Here is a 20791-nt window from a genome sequence, read left to right on the forward strand (position 1 = left end):
GTGTACCCCGGGCCAGATTCATCGAATTCGCTCAATGTGCCTCCTTGACATCAAATTACGCCGTAGCAAGGATGCAGCGCATGCGTGGTCTTTCAGTACGTCCGGTAGAGCAGTAAACTAGTTGGACATTTCGCTAAGTTTTGTGAAGTGAACAACAAACGTCTACGCTTATGTTTTTACACGAGTCCGGTCGGAGGAATGAACGAGATTTTAGGTGTGGGTCTTAAAATGGGATTGTTTTTGCACGTTGTCGCTGTCAGCCCCTCCGACGCGACATTAGACGAGGTAAGATTTGGACTCAAGTCTGCCAGGATTTGTTGATGGTTCGGGTCGTGCATGTTGTTTATTTGGGTAGCTAGTAAAGTTGCATATACGGCTAGCTACTTTGTTAGGTAGTTAGTTATTAATGTGGCCAGCTGTTACCTATACGTTTGCTGGCTAACTAGTCTCGGTTGGGTATATTGAGTATAACTTTAACTTCTAAGTTCGACCGCTGTAACTAGCTTTAGCTATCTTGCTAGTTAGCTAGTTTTTCAGTCAGCTATTTAGTTGGCATGACAGGCACTTAGCCATATTGCTAGCTAGCGTTGACGGAAATCGACAAAGTATGTGCTGCTTTAGTAACTACTAACGTTAGCTACATGGCTACTGTTGGTCACTAACCTTAACCTGAGTGTTAAGCAAACTTCTCTAGCCGCACCCATTGACAGCTGTCTAATTAAATCTTTGACAGTTATCAAATATCTGGCCACGTACTAGCACAGCATTATCATCCTACAAGCCAACAAGTCAGTAGCTGTCTTATTAAAAACAATGATTAGTTGATGTTTTGTTATATATTACATCGAAACTGAAACTGCAAGTGCTGTTTATAAAAGGGTTGGCTGTTGAAACGAAAATGATGCGCGTGCATCGATGTGATTGGAATCTGTGCGTTAATGATTCTGAACAGCCAGCTAGCGAGTAACAATGAGGGGATTCGGTTAATCTGGCACGGGTATGCGTGTTTTGCACAATGTGAAAGTTGATTGTATTGGTTTTAGAACCGGGCTGCCTCCCGAGCATGAGCCAGGTGCTCCAGTCAAAGCTCACTGTGAAGTCGGCTCAAATAAACGCTTAATTATGCACGTGGTGAGATTGCGTTTTACATGCGAAAGTGTTCGCTTTTGATACATATATTTTTTATCTGCCTTCCCAATGAAAACTCGTTTTTAAGTTTAAACATATTTTATGGGAAAGAGGTATGTTTCTGGACGATTCACCATGACCGAGCAGCGCAGATTACTATTCCATTTGAGAAATATTCAATTTGCCCGTTCACGTCACCGGCCATAAACCGGTGCCCAGTGGCTCAGCATAATCGAATCCACCCAATCACAAGAAGCTACAGTGAAGGGAATCGTGAGTGTCTCGTTTCAGCTAGTGTTGTCTTGTTTTCATGTCAATGCTAATATGTACAAAACAATGCTTGCTAGCTAACCAACAACTGTAACGATGTATTTGAGAGAAGTGCTCATTGTGCAAATGCATTTATTTTCCAATTAACATGCCCCATAGTTGCGCACGCGTCGATTTTGTTGCTAAACAAGCAACCTGTCTGTACTGTAATTCACTTTATGGAATACACTGAAATTGTTGACGGGGATTCATCATCGTTCATGTCCCTGTAGTCATTAATACAAGAGGTTATCAGTGAAACAGATTAGCTATCGCTGGTCTTAATTCGCAGGTTGACGTTTATTGGGATGAGGCAGAACTGAGCTATTTCCGCTAGATGGGCCATCTGCAAAGGCAAAATTGTAACAATTCCTGAAAACAAAAATGTGTATGACTTTGTGGCTGTGCCAGCTAGTTACCACTCTGCAGAGCTGCCTCCAGAACAAGATTCATATCGAAAAACGCTAACCTGCTCTTGTCGTGCTTTCAAGACAACTGGAAATGCTGGGGGAAAAACGAGGTGAAATCATGACGTCAGTGATCTTCAGGTCGGAAAGTCAGAGCTCTAGAAAGATGCCAAGTTGGATGACCATTCAAAAAGATTTTTCCCAGTTGGAGCTCTTTTTTGTTGTTGTTCCCATTTGTCTTGAACACACTGAAGTTGGACATTTTAGAGTTCCCAGTTGTTTTGAACCTGGCTTAAATTCAGTCCGTCATGACACACAAAGTACCCCCTCCTATACAAGAGCATTGTATGCATTTTGTTATCATTAGATAATGAAAGATATCCCTGCAAAAGGTTCAGATAATTATTACTACCAGTAAAGTTATTTAAGTTATGGCCCATTTTATACAAAGAAACTGATATAGAAGCCAATCACAGCACTCCTTTTGGGTAATTCTCACAACTGACATTCGACCCCAAAAATATTAAATATTCATGTTTATATTTTTCAAATTTATATAATGTGAACATTTTAATTAAAGTACCACTCATATTACAGAGCAGGCGGTAAAGCTTTGACACCAATTTTTCCTTTGTAGTGCAGATGAAACATTATGGAGTCTTCAGCCTGGGTAATACCAAAATGTCACATGTTCCAACTTCAATTCATTATTTCTCAATTATGCTTTAAGATAAAATATACACTGATGGTACAAAATATGAAAACACCTTCCTAATATTGAGTTGCGCACCCCTCCCCCCTCCTTTTCCCTCAGCACAGCCTCAGTTCGTCTGGGCATGGACTCTACAAGGTGTCAAAAGCGTTCCACAGGGATGCTGGCCCATGTTGACTCCAATGCTTCCCACAGTTGTGTCAAGTTGGCTGGATGTCCTTGATACACACAGGAAACTGTCGAGTGAGAAACAAATGCAGCATTGTTGCAGTTCTTGACACAAACCGGTGCGCCTGGCACCTACTACCACACCCCGTTCAAAGGCACTTCAATCTTTTGTCTTGCCCGTTCACCCTCTGAATTGCACACATACACAATCCATGTCTCAAATGTCTCCAGGCTTAAAAGTCCTTCAACCTGTCTCCTCCCATTTTATCTACACTGATTTTAAGTGGATTTAACAAGTGACATCAATAAGAGATCATAGCTTTCACCTGGATTCACCTGGTCAGTCGGTCATGGAAAGTGTTCTTAGTGTTTTGTATAGTCATCTATATCAACAATCCTTCCTCTAAAGGACCCTTCTATGGATAACATTTTGTGAAAATCAAAAAAATCATGGTCCTGTTTTGTGAGGAATCACCCACAAGTCTAAAGTTCATTTAACAATGTTTTTCTTTATTTCTAGGAAGGGGGCTACAGCCCCTCGCAGATATCTGAACGTTCTCCCTGTTTGCTGCTACATCATTGACTTTCATTTTGTATCTGGCATCTTGCCTTAGTTCTGGGTGACTGAATATGGTCACCAGTTGCTGAGTGGAGGAGCCAATGTTAATCCCAATGTCTTGTTTAACCTCTGGATTTGTCCAGTTCTGTTTGAGCGAAATATTGAGTGACACAATACATTGATTGCATTGTCCTACTTGGTTTTGGCCTAGGCCTACATCAGTGACCCTCATTTTTCAAACTCCCAAACTGACCAGGTATCAAACCCAGGTTGTCCGTACATTGCATTTCAAGACTGCATTAGCCCCCTGTGCTACAGCTTAGACGTGTAGCCTAATATCTGTCTGCAAAGACAAGACTTCAGATCTCTTACAAGGTGGTTACTCTTCACGTGGGAGTATTGTTGGCGAACCATTAACCACAAATAGGCTAGTTTCCTGAGCACGTCCTCTTTTCCCTTTGAAAAGTAGTGCTGAGTGTGTGTGGTGGGCAAGAATGTTGTTTTTGTTGTCACCACTGTTCTGTTCAGCACTAACTGTCCAACCTTGAACTTTCTTCAGAACATATCTCTTCTAGAACACTTGCTGTACAGTCCCCTTGCCAGTCAGCTCTGTGTCGGTATTGAATCTGCAAAATAGGAAGTGAACTATGCCAGGGTTCTACACTAACTTTTTCCAGCTACCACCTTTTTCAGTTGGTGGCACCAGCACACGATTTAGTCACACCAAACTTTGAATAAAAAAATTAAAAAAGATAATGGACAATGAATGAATGACCTGGCCGGTGTCCCATAATGACTGCGTTCTGTACAGAACCAGGCTAAAAATGACTAGTCATCTTTTAAATTAGTATGCCCTTGTTCTTTGATGTAGATAGATTTACTGTAACAGCAAAGAAAAGAGAATTAAAATATAATGCTAAATGTATTTATTGCAGATTTCAAAGTGGCATGTGTTCTGCGAAATCATCTAGAGGGCAGAATTTGGAAAAACGATACTTTAAACTGTTCCAAAACGATATCACGGTAAAAAAAAGTACATTTGATGTTCAAAATCCACAATTCTTTAAACATATTTGCGGACCAATGTTGAGAGAATTTTTTTAATTTAGATTTTTGTGAAGTTACCCTTTTAATTCAGGTGCTTACCAGCCAGCCAGTTGTGTTTGGCTAGCTGTGTTTCTGCAGCGCACTTGTGATGTTTTCAAAACAAATGGCCACTGGATTGATGCAAATAATCATGATTCTGCCAAGAAGGCATAGGCTACTTTGTAGTTAGCTTTTAATTGTCTTTCCATCTACCGTAAATTCCGGACTATAAGCCGCAACTTTTTTCCCAGGCTTTGAACCTCGCGGCTTAAACAATGACGCGGCTAATATATGGATTTTTCCCGCTTTCAATTAAAAAAAAAAAAAAAACATTCTGTGAAGTGCTCAGTTTTTTGGCGGCATGAAGCTTTCGTTAGACCAATGAAATTGCCGAATGGGTTAAGGTCAAACAACTTTTTTGTTTACGGTTTCGATTAAATCGAGCGCTCTCAAACTTCCCATCATTCTTATTACGGTAGTCATTTTGTCACCCTTATCATAGCAAAGGCATAGAGAAATGCATATGATGCAGCTTTCAAGTTGAAGGCGATTGATCTGGCTGTTGGAAAAGGAAATAGAGCTGCTGCACGGGAGCTTGGTCTTAATGAGTCGATGATAAGACGTTGGAAACAGCAGCGTGAGGAATTGACTCAGTGCAAAAAGACAACTAAAGCTTACTACTAATTTTTTATTTTTTGTTGCAAGCCGTGTTTCGTTAAAGCCTATTTATTTTTGTTACAAGCCGTGTTTCGTTAAAACCTGTGTAAAGTTCATTTGTTTCAATGTACCGGTAGGCACCTGCGGCTTATAGACATGTGCGGCTTATTTATGTTCCAAATAATATATATTTTTTTAATTCAGTGGGTGCGGCTTATATTCAGGTGCGCTTAATAGTACGGAAATTACAGTACTCGAAAAACGGTAAGGGCATCATTAGCATCGCTAACGGCTACATAAAGTGGTAGACATATAGGTCCGACACGTACCACACACAGCAGGGCTCGACATTCAGGTAAATTTGCCAGTGGAACACCGGACCAATGCCAACTGAAAGCTACTGACCCAAATTAGAGAAATACCGACACGGGTCATGATCTGACAGGAAATCAAATGTTAAGTGCATCATTTCAATAGCAGCTGATTTTCATTCATTTTCGGCCTGAGCAAGTAGCCTATACAGGGTTCATACAGACAAATTCAATGACTTTTTCCAAGCACTTAAAGCTGCAATATGTAATAGAAATATGAGTTAAAGATCCCTCATTGAAAGCAAGTCTAAGAAGCGTTAGATCGGTTTTATGTGCGCTATTTCTTTGCTTCCCGTTTTAAGTTTTGTTCTTGTCTCTTTTACTTTCAGTTTTGTACACCAGCTTGAAACAGCTGAAAATATATTTTTGGTTATGGAAAATATTTTTCACAATGGTTTAGAATGTACAAGATTTCTCTACACTATACTTCTGTCACATAAACTGAATTTAGGTGAACTATTAGAATTTTAGCAACCAGGACATGCCAGAGTGATTTCTACGTAGTGCATCTTTAAATAAGAAATGTGAAGGACCTACATTTTATATTTAATTGTTGTAATGGCTTGTAGAAAAACATTTGTGCAATACCACTTTTTTAAGAATGATGAATTTATTTAAAGGCCTTGTGCATTGACATTTGGATTATTTTTACCTTCTAAAATATGTCAAAATAATGTGGGTTTTGCCTGACTAAATAGACATGTTCCCGACACACACGCTAATGAAGTCTGGCTGAAATCAACTACCATAACTTCAATGACTTTTCAAGGACCAAAGAGCCTAGACATAGGGCTCTCCAACTCTGTTCCTGGAGAGCTACTGTAGATTTTCACTCCAACTCTGTTCCTGGAGAGCTACTGTAGATTTTCACTCCAACTCTGTTCCTGGAGAGCTACTGTAGATTTTCACTCCAACTCTGTTCCTGGAGAGCTACTGTAGATTTTCACTCCAACCCTAATCTACCGCACCTGATTGGAATAATTAGCTGGTTGATTAACTGAATCTGGTGAGTTACCTGGAATTGGAGTGAAAACATATAGAAGGGTAGCTCTCCAGGAACAGGGTTGGAGTGAAAACCTATAGGAGAGTAGCTCTCCAGGAACAGGGTTGGAGAGTCTTGCTCTAGAGGAAATATCTGATTTCTAAAGGCAGACTATTCCATGGTGACTGAATTGCACATGGCAAATATTCAACCAAGACTTTGAACTTTTTAAATGCCTGGTTTGCATACCCATTCTTGCCTTAGCATTTACTGGTAGATATCATAACTTGGAACATATTTCTTACTGCTTTCCTACCCATACCGCTGTCGGTCTTGGCTCCACGCAACGACCAGCAATTTGAGCTCCGCAAGCTCCCTGCCCGACAGATTATCTATGGGTTATATGTGTGCAGCGTGTGTGTGGTAAGTAATCAACATATCGAACAAACGGCTTCGGAAATCCATCTGTTTTTTTTTATATAGATCAATTATATAGCCTAGATCAAAATAGCATTATAAAAAAAGAATCACTGGCCCAAGCAAGCCACTGAGAGGGCTTCCTAATCCTCCCCTGTATGTCAAGCCCTGATACACAGACTGGGGCATTCCTGTGCCATTGTTGCCTCTTCAGAAAGTTGTTATATTTTTGGTCAACTGCACATTACTGTTTGAATAAATCATGATGATAAAAAATAATCTAATAGTGAACCTAATACTAAGGTTACCAGGTAAAAAAACCATCTCCAATTGTTTTGGTCGCAGTAGCGAACCCTGTATGCAATATGTCAGACTGCAAAAGAATGCTTTGCTGGTTGAGACTTCTTTGCCTGTCATGCAGCTTACGTGAGCAATCCATGATTCTATTGCAGGCCTAAGAAAGATGCACTTGGATTTTCTTTTTCATTCAAGACATTTTGTAGTTTTTAGCGATGGGCCTACTAAGAATTTGAAACGAACATGCTTCTTTGCATGAAAAGGTAGAGATCCTCCATAAATAATTTAGCTTAGACACTAGTATACAGCATCAATAGTCTGTCAGTATGGCAGGCTTTGTGCATATTCATGCCAGATCAAATGCTATATCATATGCACACGGTCAAGAATCCACTTAGCTACTTTTTAGCAGCTGTCCAAGAGAAAGAAATGTTCTGATAGTCAAGCAGTGACGCCGGAGTGTTCTTGTATGTCTGGTTGTTTCAGCACCTTCTCATTATGGTCGGTTTTACTTTTAATTAATCTCTATTATGCCTGTAGGCTCTGGCAGAGTTAGTAACACAATCCACCTGTCCCTAATCTTCTACTGTAGTACGAGAAGGGACGGTTGTTCCATCCTGCAGCAGCCTATTGTCGAAGGCTGAGAGACTGAGGAATCTTGTCTGTCGAGATTCTTTGTTGGGTCAATGTCTTGTCTGATACGTCTCCTAGGCAATAGAAAATTCAGACGCCCCAAAAAACGTAACTCTTCATCTCTTAACCTAGGCTTTTTCATCGCTTAACCTAGGCCTTTTCATCGCTTAACCTAGGCCTTTTCATCGCTTAACCTAGGCCTTTTCATCGCTTAACCTAGGCCTTTTCATCGCTTAACCTAGGCCTTTTCATCGCTTAACCTAGGCCTTTTCATCGCTTAACCTAGGCCTTTTCATCGCTTAACCTAGGCCTTTTCATCGCTTAACCTAGGCTTAGGCAATTTATTGTCCAAATAGTATTCTTACATGGATTTGGCTTTAGTTTTTGTTTCTAGGCCTAGCCTATCGTGCTAACTGGACTGGATCCAACATCCTAGCACAAATACAACAAGTAACAAAAACATCACGTCATAGGCCTAAGGGTTATATCTTTGCACTTTGGTTCTCGACAACAGCCCCGAGGCTGGGAGCCAGGGAGTTCTTGATCTCCTCTAAAGCCAAGGGTCTCTGACCCGAGACTATTGTGTAATCTCCTCAGTGCAAGTTATTTCAGAACTGGAAATGCCTCCAAACCAAACAGTAGCCTAGTTTCTCTGCAGTTTGTTTTGTGATGGGCTTATGCCATGTCATACAATGTAGTTGTATGGTGTAAACTATTTGTGGGAGGTTGTTAAAAAGATACACTGCAGAAATGCTCCAGGCTTGCCTAGTGGAAATGCATTGTGTGTGTGTGTGTGTGTGTGTGTGTGTGTGTGTGTGTGTGTGTGTGTGTGTGAGTGAAGTTGATCTGTGGCTGGGTTTCACTATTCCTGTGTTTATAACTGTCCTCACACGGACACACACACTCCGCCTGCCGTTTTGAATACAGAGGGTGCTCCACTCTTCATTACCATGCAGTCCTCTACTCTGGCTGGCAGCTCACACTCCACTGCCGCTTGGACATTTCCTTAGAGAAATCATTGTCCCCTATTTTGCTTGGTGTGTGTGTGTGTGTGCGCACTTTCACTTCTTTCATCTGTGGACTGGAAGGATAACGACCCTTGAGTTGAAAGGACTTGCGTTCCTTGGGATTTAAGAATTTTGGACCGCTATGCCTCTCCAGCTGGAAAGGAAACGGGTATAGAAAACCTCGACTAACATTTCTCCTCAGGATTTAATCCATAATCTAATCTTGAAGATAATGTGTAGCCTGGTAGGGGTTGCCTGCTAAATCAATATACAATCTGAAGCAGTTTTTGATTAGAGGCTTCCTTGGCTGTCTTCCTTGTCTGGTTTCTGTTTTTTAGTTCATTCTTTATCAACGGCTATTCCTGCTGTCCCCTTGGAAAGTACAAACTGATTGATTGAAGGATAACGTGTGTATTGACACTGAATTTAAGTGTGTCTTTTGCTCTATCAGGTTCAAAGCTTCTGATGTAGGCTAACAGGCTAGTTCCTGTTTGACTGGAGGCATATTTAGGCCGTCATCTACGCAAACAGAAGCAGCTTGTCGCTGTACATTGTGTTTCTCTTGACTAGACTAACTTGGTGTGTTTGTTCCAGGGTGGGCCATGCCTGTCTGTCCACTCTGTTGTGCTGAATGTTGTATGAGGCTGAGGCTACTAGCGCCTCCCCAGTCTACAGCTTGTGGTGCGTGCCCAGGTGTTCCACGTTATAATCCAAGTAATGAGTGATGAGAAAATCTGAGCCGTAGACATTCTAGCAGCTTAGCACCCATGTATAAGAGGGATGATTGAGAGGTTCAATACTACCACTTATGTCTGGACCTAGTTCTTCCAGACCCTATAGGCTACATTCAACACTAGTAATCAGTTATTGATCTATTTTTTTATTTTTTTTATTTATTTTTGACTTATTTCATTATTTTTTTATTCTGGTCAGGTACAGTATCTGTGAGTGCTGATAAAGTGACCTTGCCTAAACCCTAGAGGGCAACATGTAAATATGAGTGATCACTAGACTACCAACCGTCTGAACATCTTGATATAGGCTATAGGCTATACTAACTAGTTTTTAATCAGTTGTTTGATGAATAAATGTATTTGTTATTCAGGTCCCATACAGTATCTGTGAGTGTAGTACTCAGGTGACCTAGGTCTAATCCCCAGAGCAATTTCTGCAGAGATAAACATTTGTAGAATATTTACATGGAGTAGCTCAACTGCTGTATGTTGTGATCTTATAGTTGATGTTTCAGTCAGTGTTCCATAATGTTATCATGAGTTGAAGGTGCTACACACAGGCTTTATTTCTGCATTGGAATTTCAGAAGGTGTGTGTGTGTGCGTGTGTGTGTGTGTGCGTGCAGTAATAGTGGAATGATAGTGTTTCACAGTATTACTTACCCGCCAGTGTTGTGATCAGCTGTGATATTCACCCATTGATTTCTCCCGCGGAGCGACATCGATTGTCAAAATAGGAAAGCTGTTTTGACTTTGTGGCTATGTTATTTAGTGGAAATGGAGTCAAGTGTCCAATGTAGAAGTCACTATTTTCCTGGTTGCTAAAATTCTACACTGTTCTCTCTTTCAGTTTGTGAGAAAACAAGCACTGAAAAGTGTAGGGAATGTACAATCTAAATCGCTTTGAAATATATTTTCAACAACAAAATATATACACTGAAGAAAAATATGAACACGACATGTAAAGTGTTAATCCCATGTTTCATGAGTTGAAATTAAAGAGCCCAGACATGTTCCATAAACACAAAAAGCTTATTTCTCTAACATTTTGTGCACAAATTTGTTTACATGCCTGTTTGTGAGCGTTTCTCCTTTGCCAAGATAATCCATCCACCTGACAGGTGTGGCATATCAAGAAGCTGATTAAACAGCATGATCATTACACAGGTGCACCTTGTGCTGGGGACAATAAAACAGCACTCTAAAATGTGCAGTTTTGTCACACAACACAATGCCACAGATGTCTGAAGTTTTGAGGGCGTGTGCAAGTGGCATGCTAACTGCAGGCATGTCCACCAGAGCTGTTGCCAAATAATTGAATGTTCATTTCTCCACCAGAAGTCACCTCCAATGTTGTTTTAGAGAATTAGGCAGTATGTCCAACTAGCCTCACAACTGCAGATTACTTGTTTAGTGTTGTGTGGGCAAATGGTTTTCTGATGTCAATGTTGTGAACAGAGTTCCCCATGGTGGGGTTATGGTGTGGGCAGGCATAAGCTACGGACAACCAACACTTGCATTTCATCGATGGCAGTTTAATAGCACACAGATACCGTGACGAGATCCTGAGGCCCATTGCCATTAATCTGCTGCCATCACCACGTTTCAGCATGATAATGCACGGCCCCATGTCGCAAGGATCTGTACACAATTCCTGGAAGCTGAAAATGTCGTAGTTCTTCCATGGCCTGCATATTCACCAGATATGTCAGCCTTTGAGCATGTTTGGGATGCTCTGGATCAACGTGTACGACAGCTTGTTCCAGTTCCCGCCAATATGTATCAATGTTGCACAGCCATTGAAGAAGAGTGGGACAACATTCCACAGGCCACAATCAACAGCCTGGTCAACTCTATGTGAAGGAGATGTCTCACTGCGTGAGGCAGATGGTGGTCACACACAGCAGATACTGACTTTTTAATGCAGTCCCTACCTTTTTTTTTGTCATCTGTGACTAACCGATGCATATCTGTATTCCCAGTCATGTGAAATCCATAGATTAGGGCGTAGTAAATTTTATTTGAATTGACTGATTTCCTCATATGAACTGTAACTTAGTAAAATCTTTGACCTTTTACCATATTGTGATTATTATTATTTTTTTTTAAGATATATATTTTTTGTTGTTGTTCAGTATAGTTTTTCCAGCTGTTTGCAGCTGGTGGACCAAAACTGAAAGTAAAACGCTCGAGCGCGAGTCCCCGCCATGTTACAAGAGAAGGGGATGAGGGGGAGATTTGTTTTGAATGCAGCCTAGTGATGTTGCGATACACCTAGCTTCCACATAGGGAAGAAATTCTGAGGAATTCTAGGGGTAGCATCTTTTATTAAGATGCTGACTAACAAAAATTAACATCAGTATTTGAGTGGCGGGTGCTGGGTCATATTCACTAGGCAACAGACGGAAGAAAACAGACTGAAACGGCAAGCGACTACCTGGGCTTGTCCGATATGAAATGCTTATTTCCGTTGTCCATTGCAAAGGTTTCGCTACGTTGTGACTTAATGAACACGACCCAGGTGGTGGATATACGGTTTTACACTCCTGTTATTGACTTGTCTCTTCTTGTCTTCCAGAGCCTACTGCACTGTGAGGGGCTGAACAACCAGAGCTATGTCTGTGAATCAGGACACTGCTGTGGGGAGTCAGAGTGCTGCAGTTACTACTATGAACTCTGGTGTAAGCACTCTCTATCTATCTCTCTCTCTCTCTATGCTACGCTATCACACACACCCACACACATGGTCTCTCAGTTTCACTCTCATTCTCCCGCTCTGAAATATATTAGCATTTTAGTCATACAGCAGTGCACCCTCACATTCACCTGTACACGTGAACAGTGGTGGAGAAAGTACCCAGTACATGTTCTGAATGCACACCGCACATTTTTCAAAAAGGCAGATCAGTTCTGACACTGGTTTAAAGCTTATTTACTGAACTAGGACCTTCCTCCCCATTCCAGGAGTTAGGTCCTCTGCATATCACTTCCTCCTCCTCCCCATCCCAGGAGTTAGGTCCTCTGCATATCACTTCCTCCTCCTCCCCATCCCAGGAGTTAGGTCCTCTGCATATCACTTCCTCCTCCTCCCTCATCCCAGGAGTTAGGTCCTCTGCATATCACTTCCTCCTCCTCCCTCATCCCAGGAGTTAGGTCCTCTGCATATCACTTCCTCCTCCTCCCTCATCCCAGGAGTTAGGTCCTCTGCATATCACTTCCTCCTCCCCATCCCAGGAGTTAGGTCCTCTGCATATCACTTCCTCCTCCTCCCCATCCCAGGAGTTAGGTCCTCTGCATATCACTTCCTCCTCCTCCCTCATCCCAGGAGTTAGGTCCTCTGCATATCACTTCCTCCTCCTCCCTCATCCCAGGAGTTAGGTCCTCTGCATATCACTTCCTCCTCCTCCCTCATCCCAGGAGTTAGGTCCTCTGCATATCACTTCCTCCCCATCCCAGGAGTTAGGTCCACTGCATATCACTTCCTCCTCCTCCTCCCCATCCCAGGAGTTAGGTCCTCTGCATATCACTTCCTCCCCATCCCAGGAGTTAGGTCCACTGCATATCACTTCCTCCTCCTCCCCATCCCAGGAGTTAGGTCCACTGCATATCACTTCCTCCTCCTCCCTCATCCCATTAGTTAGGTCCACTGCATATCACTTCCCCCCTCATCCCAGGAGTTAGGTCCTCTGCATATCACTTCCTCCTCCTCCCTCATCCCAGGAGTTAGGTCCACTGCATATCACTTCCTCCTCCTCCCAGGAGTTAGGTCCACTGCATATCACTTCCTCCTCCTCCCAGGAGTTAGGTCCACTGCATATCACTTCCTCCTCCTCCCAGGAGTTAGGTCCACTGCATATCACTTCCTCCTCCTCCCAGGAGTTAGGTCCACTGCATATCACTTCCTCCTCCTCCCCATCCCAGGAGTTAGGTCCTCTGCATATCACTTCCTCCTCCTCCCTCATCCCAGGAGTTAGGTCCTCTGCATATCACTTCCTCCCCATCCCAGGAGTTAGGTCCACTGCATATCACTTCCTCCTCCTCCCCATCCCAGGAGTTAGGTCCTCTGCATATCACTTCCTCCTCCTCCCCATCCCAGGAGTTAGGTCCTCTGCATATCACTTCCTCCTCCTCCCCCATCCCAGGAGTTAGGTCCTCTGCATATCACTTCCTCCTCCCTCATCCCAGGAGTTAGGTCCACTGCATATCACTTCCTCCTCCTCCCCATCCCAGGAGTTAGGTCCACTGCATATCACTTCCTCCTCCTCCCCATCCCAGGAGTTAGGTCCACTGCATATCACTTCCTCCTCCTCCCTCATCCCATTAGTTAGGTCCACTGCATATCACTTCCCCCCTCATCCCAGGAGTTAGGTCCTCTGCATATCACTTCCTCCTCCTCCCTCATCCCAGGAGTTAGGTCCACTGCATATCACTTCCTCCTCCTCCCTCATCCCAGGAGTTAGGTCCACTGCATATCACTTCCTCCTCCTCCCAGGAGTTAGGTCCACTGCATATCACTTCCTCCTCCTCCCAGGAGTTAGGTCCACTGCATATCACTTCCTCCTCCTCCCTCATCCCATTAGTTAGGTCCACTGCATATCACTTCCCCCTCATCCCAGGAGTTAGGTCCACTGCATATCACTTCCTCCTCATCCCAGGAGTTAGGTCCACTGCATATCACTTCCTCCTCATCCCAGGAGTTAGGTCCACTGCATATCACTTCCTCCTCATCCCAGGAGTTAGGTCCACTGCATATCACTTCCTCCTCATCCCAGGAGTTAGGTCCACTGCATATCACTTCCTCCTCCCCATCCCAGGAGTTAGGTCCACTGCATATCACTTCCTCCTCCCCATCCCAGGAGTTAGGTCCTCTGCATATCACTTCCTCCTCCCCATCCCAGGAGTTAGGTCCTCTGCATATCACTTCCTCCTCCCCATCCCAGGAGTTAGGTCCTCTGCATATCACTTCCTCCTCCCCATCCCAGGAGTTAGGTCCTCTGCATATCACTTCCTCCTCCCCATCCCAGGAGTTAGGTCCTCTGCATATCACTTCCTCCTCATCCCAGGAGTTAGGTCCACTGCATATCACTTCCTCCTCCTCCCCATCCCAGGAGTTAGGTCCTCTGCATATCACTTCCTCCTCATCCCAGGAGTTAGGTCCACTGCATATCACTTCCTCCTCCTCCCCATCCCAGGATTTAGGTCCTCTGCATATCACTTCCTCCTCCTCCCCATCCCAGGAGTTAGGTCCTCTGCATATCACTTCCTCTTCCTCCCCATCCCAGGAGTTAGGTCCACTGCATATCACTTCCTCCTCCTCCCTCATCCCAGGAGTTAGGTCCACTGCATATCACTTCCTCCTCATCCCAGGAGTTAGGTCCACTGCATATCACTTCCTCTTCCTCCACATCCCAGGAGTTAGGTCCTATGCATATCACTTCCTCTTCCTCCCCATCCCAGGAGTTAGGTCCTCTGCATATCTCTTGTTGCCATGATGAATGAGCTACAACGTGAACTGTGAACTCAGATTGGGATGTAGAATACCAATCGACACCATGGTACACTGTTCATACCAAAAGTTCCAATGCAGTTACATCCTTGCTATGGAACAACGTTTAGAACAAACCTGGAGGGTTGTTGGCCAATATCTATGGCTCTGCCTCCACGTTGTTACTGTGTAGTGGTGCACTATATCTCTCTATTGCATTCACTAGCAATTTGTCATTACTGGCATTCACTGTACAGGCACTAGATTTTTACAGTAGTAATGTACTGTAGCTCTCTGTTGCTTTCAAAAACAATTTGTCACTCCTTCCATTCAGCAGTACTTTTCCAGTAGTTTCACCATAGCGATATGAATAACACGTATTAACACATGTCTATGTTTCACAGTCTATCTACTGTGTCTCTGTCTCCGGCAGGGTTCTGGCTGGTGTGGGTCATCATCTTCATCCTGAGCTGCTGCTGCGTGTGTCACCACCGGCGCACCAAGCACCGGCTGCAGCAGCAGCAGCGCCAGCACGAGATCAACCTCATCGCCTACCGCGAGGCGCACAACTACACCTCCGTTCCGTTCTACTTCAGTAAGAGTCCCGCCTGTCAGAGCTCCCGTGTGGCGCAACATGAGAGAGCGCCGTGTTCTGTACACAGCGTCAGACTGGTGGTAGTCCATCATTGATGTCGTTAACATCATATTGCGTTATTGGACGGTGTGCTGCCCGTATTAACCGTGGCATGGTGTGATACAGCTTAGGAGGAGCTGCGCAGATGCACAGCGTTATGCTGGTAGTAGTCAACAAACATGGCATTATTGCGCAATGCCCTTCTACTTCAGTCCCATCTTTACCGTGGCGCAATGAAACACGAGAGCACTAAAGCTTCATACATACTCCACTTCAGTCTCAGTAGTTCTCTCCTTCTGCCTTTCTGTCTGACTACATTGCATTGTTATTCCCCAGTGCTGTAGCTTACTCAAACATTGCACCTTGGGTGAATTTTTTTGTGGTTATCCCTCTCAGCTAGGGGGGATATTTCTCAATGGCAATTATTGCATCAAACTGAGAGTTTAGTCACTGACTGGCAGCGCTACCTTGACTCAACTCCAGTCCTTTGTTTGAACTAGGTGTTGCAGTTTTGTTTTGGTGTGGGGTGAAACACAGCCCTGTTTCATGCCCCAGATGGCAGGAACCCTTAACCACCGGGTCTTGGTTTAATGCCAATGTTGCAACATGTTTTCCTTGCAATCATTTTCAGTTAATCCTAACTGTCCTTTGTGTCCCTCTCTTCTTCACTTCCAGGGTTTCTTCCAAATTCCCTCCTACCTGACTATGAGGAGGTGGTGAACCGCCCTCCCACCCCTCCCCCTCCCTACAGTGTCTTCCATACAGCCAGCCCCCTGCCCACGGACCCACAGGACGGACTGGGACACTGCCCGACCATCCAGACCACTCCGGTCCCCCCAGTGTCCGACACCCTCTGCTCCAGGCCGATCCTGGAAGAGCCCCACCGCACTGGGGCTCCCACCATTGGCTACAACAGACACAAGGCAGACAATAAGCCTCAGGAGCCCCAGGATGGTGGACCAGGGCTAGGGCCCCAGGATGGTGGACCAGGGCTAGGGCCCCAGCAGGCCTCTACAGAGGAGCCTGGAAGCCCAGAGAAGAATTGCAAGGAGCCTCTGTTACTCGGGGACCTAGGGGGGCCCGAGAGCGGTGCCCAGGAGGACAAAGATAATAGGGGGGCCCTTGGGCGGCGGCGCCGTTTCACTGGTGACTCGGGTATCGAGGTGTGCGTATGTGACCGTGGTGGTAGTACCCGTATTGGGAGCCAGGAGGGCAAGGAGCTGAGGGAGAAGGATAGCCTGATGGGGGAGCAGGAAGGAGGAGACTTCTGCGACGGATGCGGTCACCCCGCTCCGGGAGTGGAAGAGGGGCAGGCCCTAGCCCTGGATGGACCCGAAAGTAGGTCGGAGTGCGGGTCGGCGACAGGGTCCAACTCCCCGCCACCACCCGCCATGACGCAACCCACCCAGCCCCCGGTGTGCCTGCTCCTCCACACCATCAATGAGCTTGAGGGGCCCCCTCACCATGGCAACAGCACAGAGCCCCAGGGCTGAGCTACGCTAAGCTAAAGCACATCTTCACCGAGGAGGGAGAGGGAACCAGGAGTGGGAGTCAAGACTTTAGTGTGTGTGTGACTGTCTGAGATCGTGTGTGTGTGTGTGTGTGTGTGTGAGAAGAGTAGGAAGTTGTATTTTATCCCAGAGTCTGGACTTAAAGGCCTGATGTTGATAGCTAAAGCCCCTTTGGCATACTGTAATGGTGGCCTTAACTGCAATGTACAAGGAAACACCAACCTGCCTACAGACTGCTAACGGCATAAATGTCCTCCTTTGTCTGTCTTTACCAAGAGGAGGCGAAAGGAGATTGTGTTAAGACTTGTGCAAGCTGGAGGAGATTGATAGTCTGGTCAGTGGATGCTGACCTGACGTTTGGTGCGACTGCAGTATAGTGTAAATACACACTGGTGCAACTCTAGTCTGGTCCCAGATCAGTTTGTGCTGTCTTGCCAACTCCTATGCTCAGTGTACCAAGCTGGTGAAAATCACCGCAGCTACTTCCTGTGTCTGTTCACAGGAAGGAACATCCTGGACAAATACGCTGAAGAGGTACAGGAACATTGTCAAGCAGTGCAGTGTGGATCGTCATGGCGACGATGTGTGCTTATGTAATGTGATAGTCCCAGTCGGTATGTAATAGAACGTGGTGGCCCTGCCTGCCTGTGGGGAAAACAACCCATGGTTACTTTGGTTACCCCATTGGCTCACAGCAAAAACTTGACCTTTTTCCAAAAGCTATTTTCTTGTCTGCTTGTTTTAGTCAATTACAAAAATACATTTAAGAAAAGTACAATGTGTGGAAAGATTACTATTCAACTTTGCCTGCTCCTGAGCGTTCTCACTACTTAGAAAAATGTAATGTTGTTGGCGCTTCCCTCGTTTTCATGACAGCACTAATGTTAACCGGGTGAGTGTGTGCTAGCTAGCTACCAACCAGAACAGGACTCTCCAACCCTGTTCCTTGGTGAGCTATCCTCATGTAGGTTTTCACTCCCAACCCTGTTCCTTGGTGAGCTATCCTCATGTAGGTTTTCACTCCCAACCCCAGTTGTAACTAATCTGATTGGGTTTATAAACAGCTCATTTTTTAGAATCAGGTGTGCTAGATTAGGGTTGGAGTGAACCCACAGGACGGTAGCTCTCCAGGAACAGGATTGGAGAGCCCTGAACCAGAACATTAAGCTAGCCAACGCAAACAAACGGACTAGCTATAAAGCTACAAGTAGTGAGTGGAGTTCCAAACGGACTGTACTAAGCAAGTTAAATGTCTTACCTGTGATAAAATATTTTCCACACACGTAGCTAAAGTGTAGCCTACTTTGACACCGGGTCCCCACAATTTCTCACTCTTCCACACCGAATAGCCTGAAGCCACAGGGCACTTCTCGCTGGCTCTATTTTCGTAGGTCGAGATTTTTGACCTAGTTACATTTGTATAACAAAAAATGTACTACGAAGTTGGCTCTTTTACAGTCGGGGTCAATGGGGAAAGAACGTTTGTTTTCCCCAATTGGTGGGCGTTGTCGAGGGCAATTAATTCTAATGACATGAATACTGACTCAGAGTATACTGTACAGGAAGAGCCTGATGCAAAACACTGCTTCGCATAAGACCTTTAGCCTTATGGTTTTTACTCTCCTACAACCCTGTTTTCACAGAGACCCAAGTGCATTAACAGGTTTCGTGTGACACAATAATATTTTTATTTTGCACATAAATATATGTAACTAATAAGGGAGACAAAGAAATGAATCAAACATTAAAAAAAGTTCTATCTGCAAATCCTGTCTTTTTTTTCCCCCCTCATTTTTATTTTACATTGAATCAGTTAATATTTGTTTTGTAAAGGATGGTTTTCTAATGTGTCGTTGAGATGAATTCTACATGGATAAAAACACAACACTTACCACATTCAGTATGGGCCTCTATCGGTGTCTAGGACGTGATTGGTTCCTCTCAGAGATATTGATTACATGATTGTATTGTGCATCTCTGAGAAACTGTCATGTTTGCGATAGCTCGCAATGATTGTGCATTAGTGAAACTTACAGGTCCGTAGGAGAAACGGGTACAAAAAAAAAAACGTTTAGTTACGAGAACCAAGCTATCATAAGTGCTTTTTATAGGCCTATTATGCATTAGGTATAAACAAATAGAATATTCTATAATTGTGGTACAACAAAGGTAAACTTGTGCATTTTGGACGGATGTCTTTGTCAACTCGTAATGAAATTGTAAAGCTTTTGATCGACATATTGGAAAGTTGTGTATTATAATATCATACAACGCATTTCTGAACCAAACGAGCTACTTTTAAATCTGTCATAGCAAATTGTCAGTCTACAATCATTAGTTTTTTTTAGTTAGTGAATGATTCATTTCTATTTTATTTTAATAAATAACTTACTATTGTTTTGTTGAGTATAGAATTGTTTTACTCTTGAAACATTCAATCTCCTTCAATCACCTTCAATCAATCAAAAGAGTGTGAAGGTGAAGATACAGGGAACTCAATGCACAGATTAAGTGACCTATTGAATGAGGTGACAATATTGTATTGTGAATAATGGACATCATGCCAAAGATATTATGCTGTTTCCACACGGGATGTAAGGTGGTTGTGCACATTTTCAGTCTTTTGTTCGTAAGCCATTTTTATTACAGCAGCGAAATCGACACATGTTCAATAAATGTAAACCAGAAAAACTTTTTGTAATTTTGTGTTTTTTGTTTTTGTTCCACACATGCTGAATTGATAAATGATTTGAAAGCTGCGTTTTAATCAAATGGATGAGGGAAGGTGAGTTGAAAATCAGTGCTATAAGAAATGATACTATCTGTAACATATGTATCATTTGTTCCGTTAACCCTGCTGTTGTGTTAGTTAATTCTGTGTTGCCGGTCCAAAATGACCGCCCCATTATAGCTGATTTGTAAATCCATAATAATACATATTTTATCACCTAATGTTGTGTTAGATCTTTTAATCAACTTAAGTTCTTGTGAACATTACCAGTTTTGAACTTCTACTTGCTATTTATGGCCTGTAGGCCTCATTGACCTGAGCTCATACAACTAAGCTTTTTATTACTCAAAAACCAATGTATGGATTATTTTGACTATAACAAATACTCAGATGAAACATATTGTGCTATTTATCACATCAACTGGTGGTAGATTAGTTTCTGGATCACACCAGCCAAATCCTTCCAGTTGTCTTTGTAAATGCGCCTCCCCTCCAACTTGGTCATGTTCATCACTATAGTTTCCATTGACTCTGTCAGGAACAGTTCGAAGCAGGATTTTTATGTCATCAACCCGGGATATGGCGTATCTTGTTGGCCCTGGGGTCATCCTGATAACATTTTCAGCTGACCTCTCCTCTCAGGTGGGGATGAAGACCAGGACAAATTCCCATTCTTTGACCGGAATGTAACAACCTCAGCAGGGCCCTCTTCCTCATCACTAGATTGTTCCACATCGGTTGTCTCTTGGTCTGGATCATATTCTGTGTTGTCTTCAACTTCTGACACGTCCTCCTCTAATGCATCTTCACTGTCAGTTTCCTTGCCGCTCTCCAGTGTCATGATCAAGAGCCTAACATGCAGGATATCGTTTGGTCATTGTGCTGCCACAGAATGAATTGTGAGCAGGGCCTCAAAAAAGCTTTATATGCCAGAGCTGCGAGAAATGTTCTATATATTATTGAA

The 20791-nt window shown here is 43.7% G+C and overlaps 1 protein-coding gene across 1 annotated transcript; it reads left to right on the plus strand.

The window, feature by feature from the left end:
- The first annotated feature begins 67 nt into the window (after positions 1–67).
- On the plus strand, positions 68–19787 carry wbp1lb (WW domain binding protein 1-like b). Its single transcript, XM_014178143.3, has 4 exons — positions 68–285; positions 12045–12147; positions 15385–15546; positions 16261–19787. Exons 1-4 carry the CDS (start codon positions 199–201, stop codon positions 17076–17078), a joined length of 1170 nt encoding a protein of 389 aa, XP_014033618.2. The 5' UTR covers positions 68–198; the 3' UTR covers positions 17079–19787.
- The last annotated feature ends 1004 nt before the right edge of the window (positions 19788–20791 follow it).

The sequence above is a fragment of the Salmo salar genome, chromosome 02 (genome assembly GCF_965601325.2).
Source record: "Salmo salar chromosome 02, fSalSal1, whole genome shotgun sequence".
NCBI classification, from domain to species: Eukaryota; Metazoa; Chordata; class Actinopteri; order Salmoniformes; family Salmonidae; genus Salmo; species Salmo salar.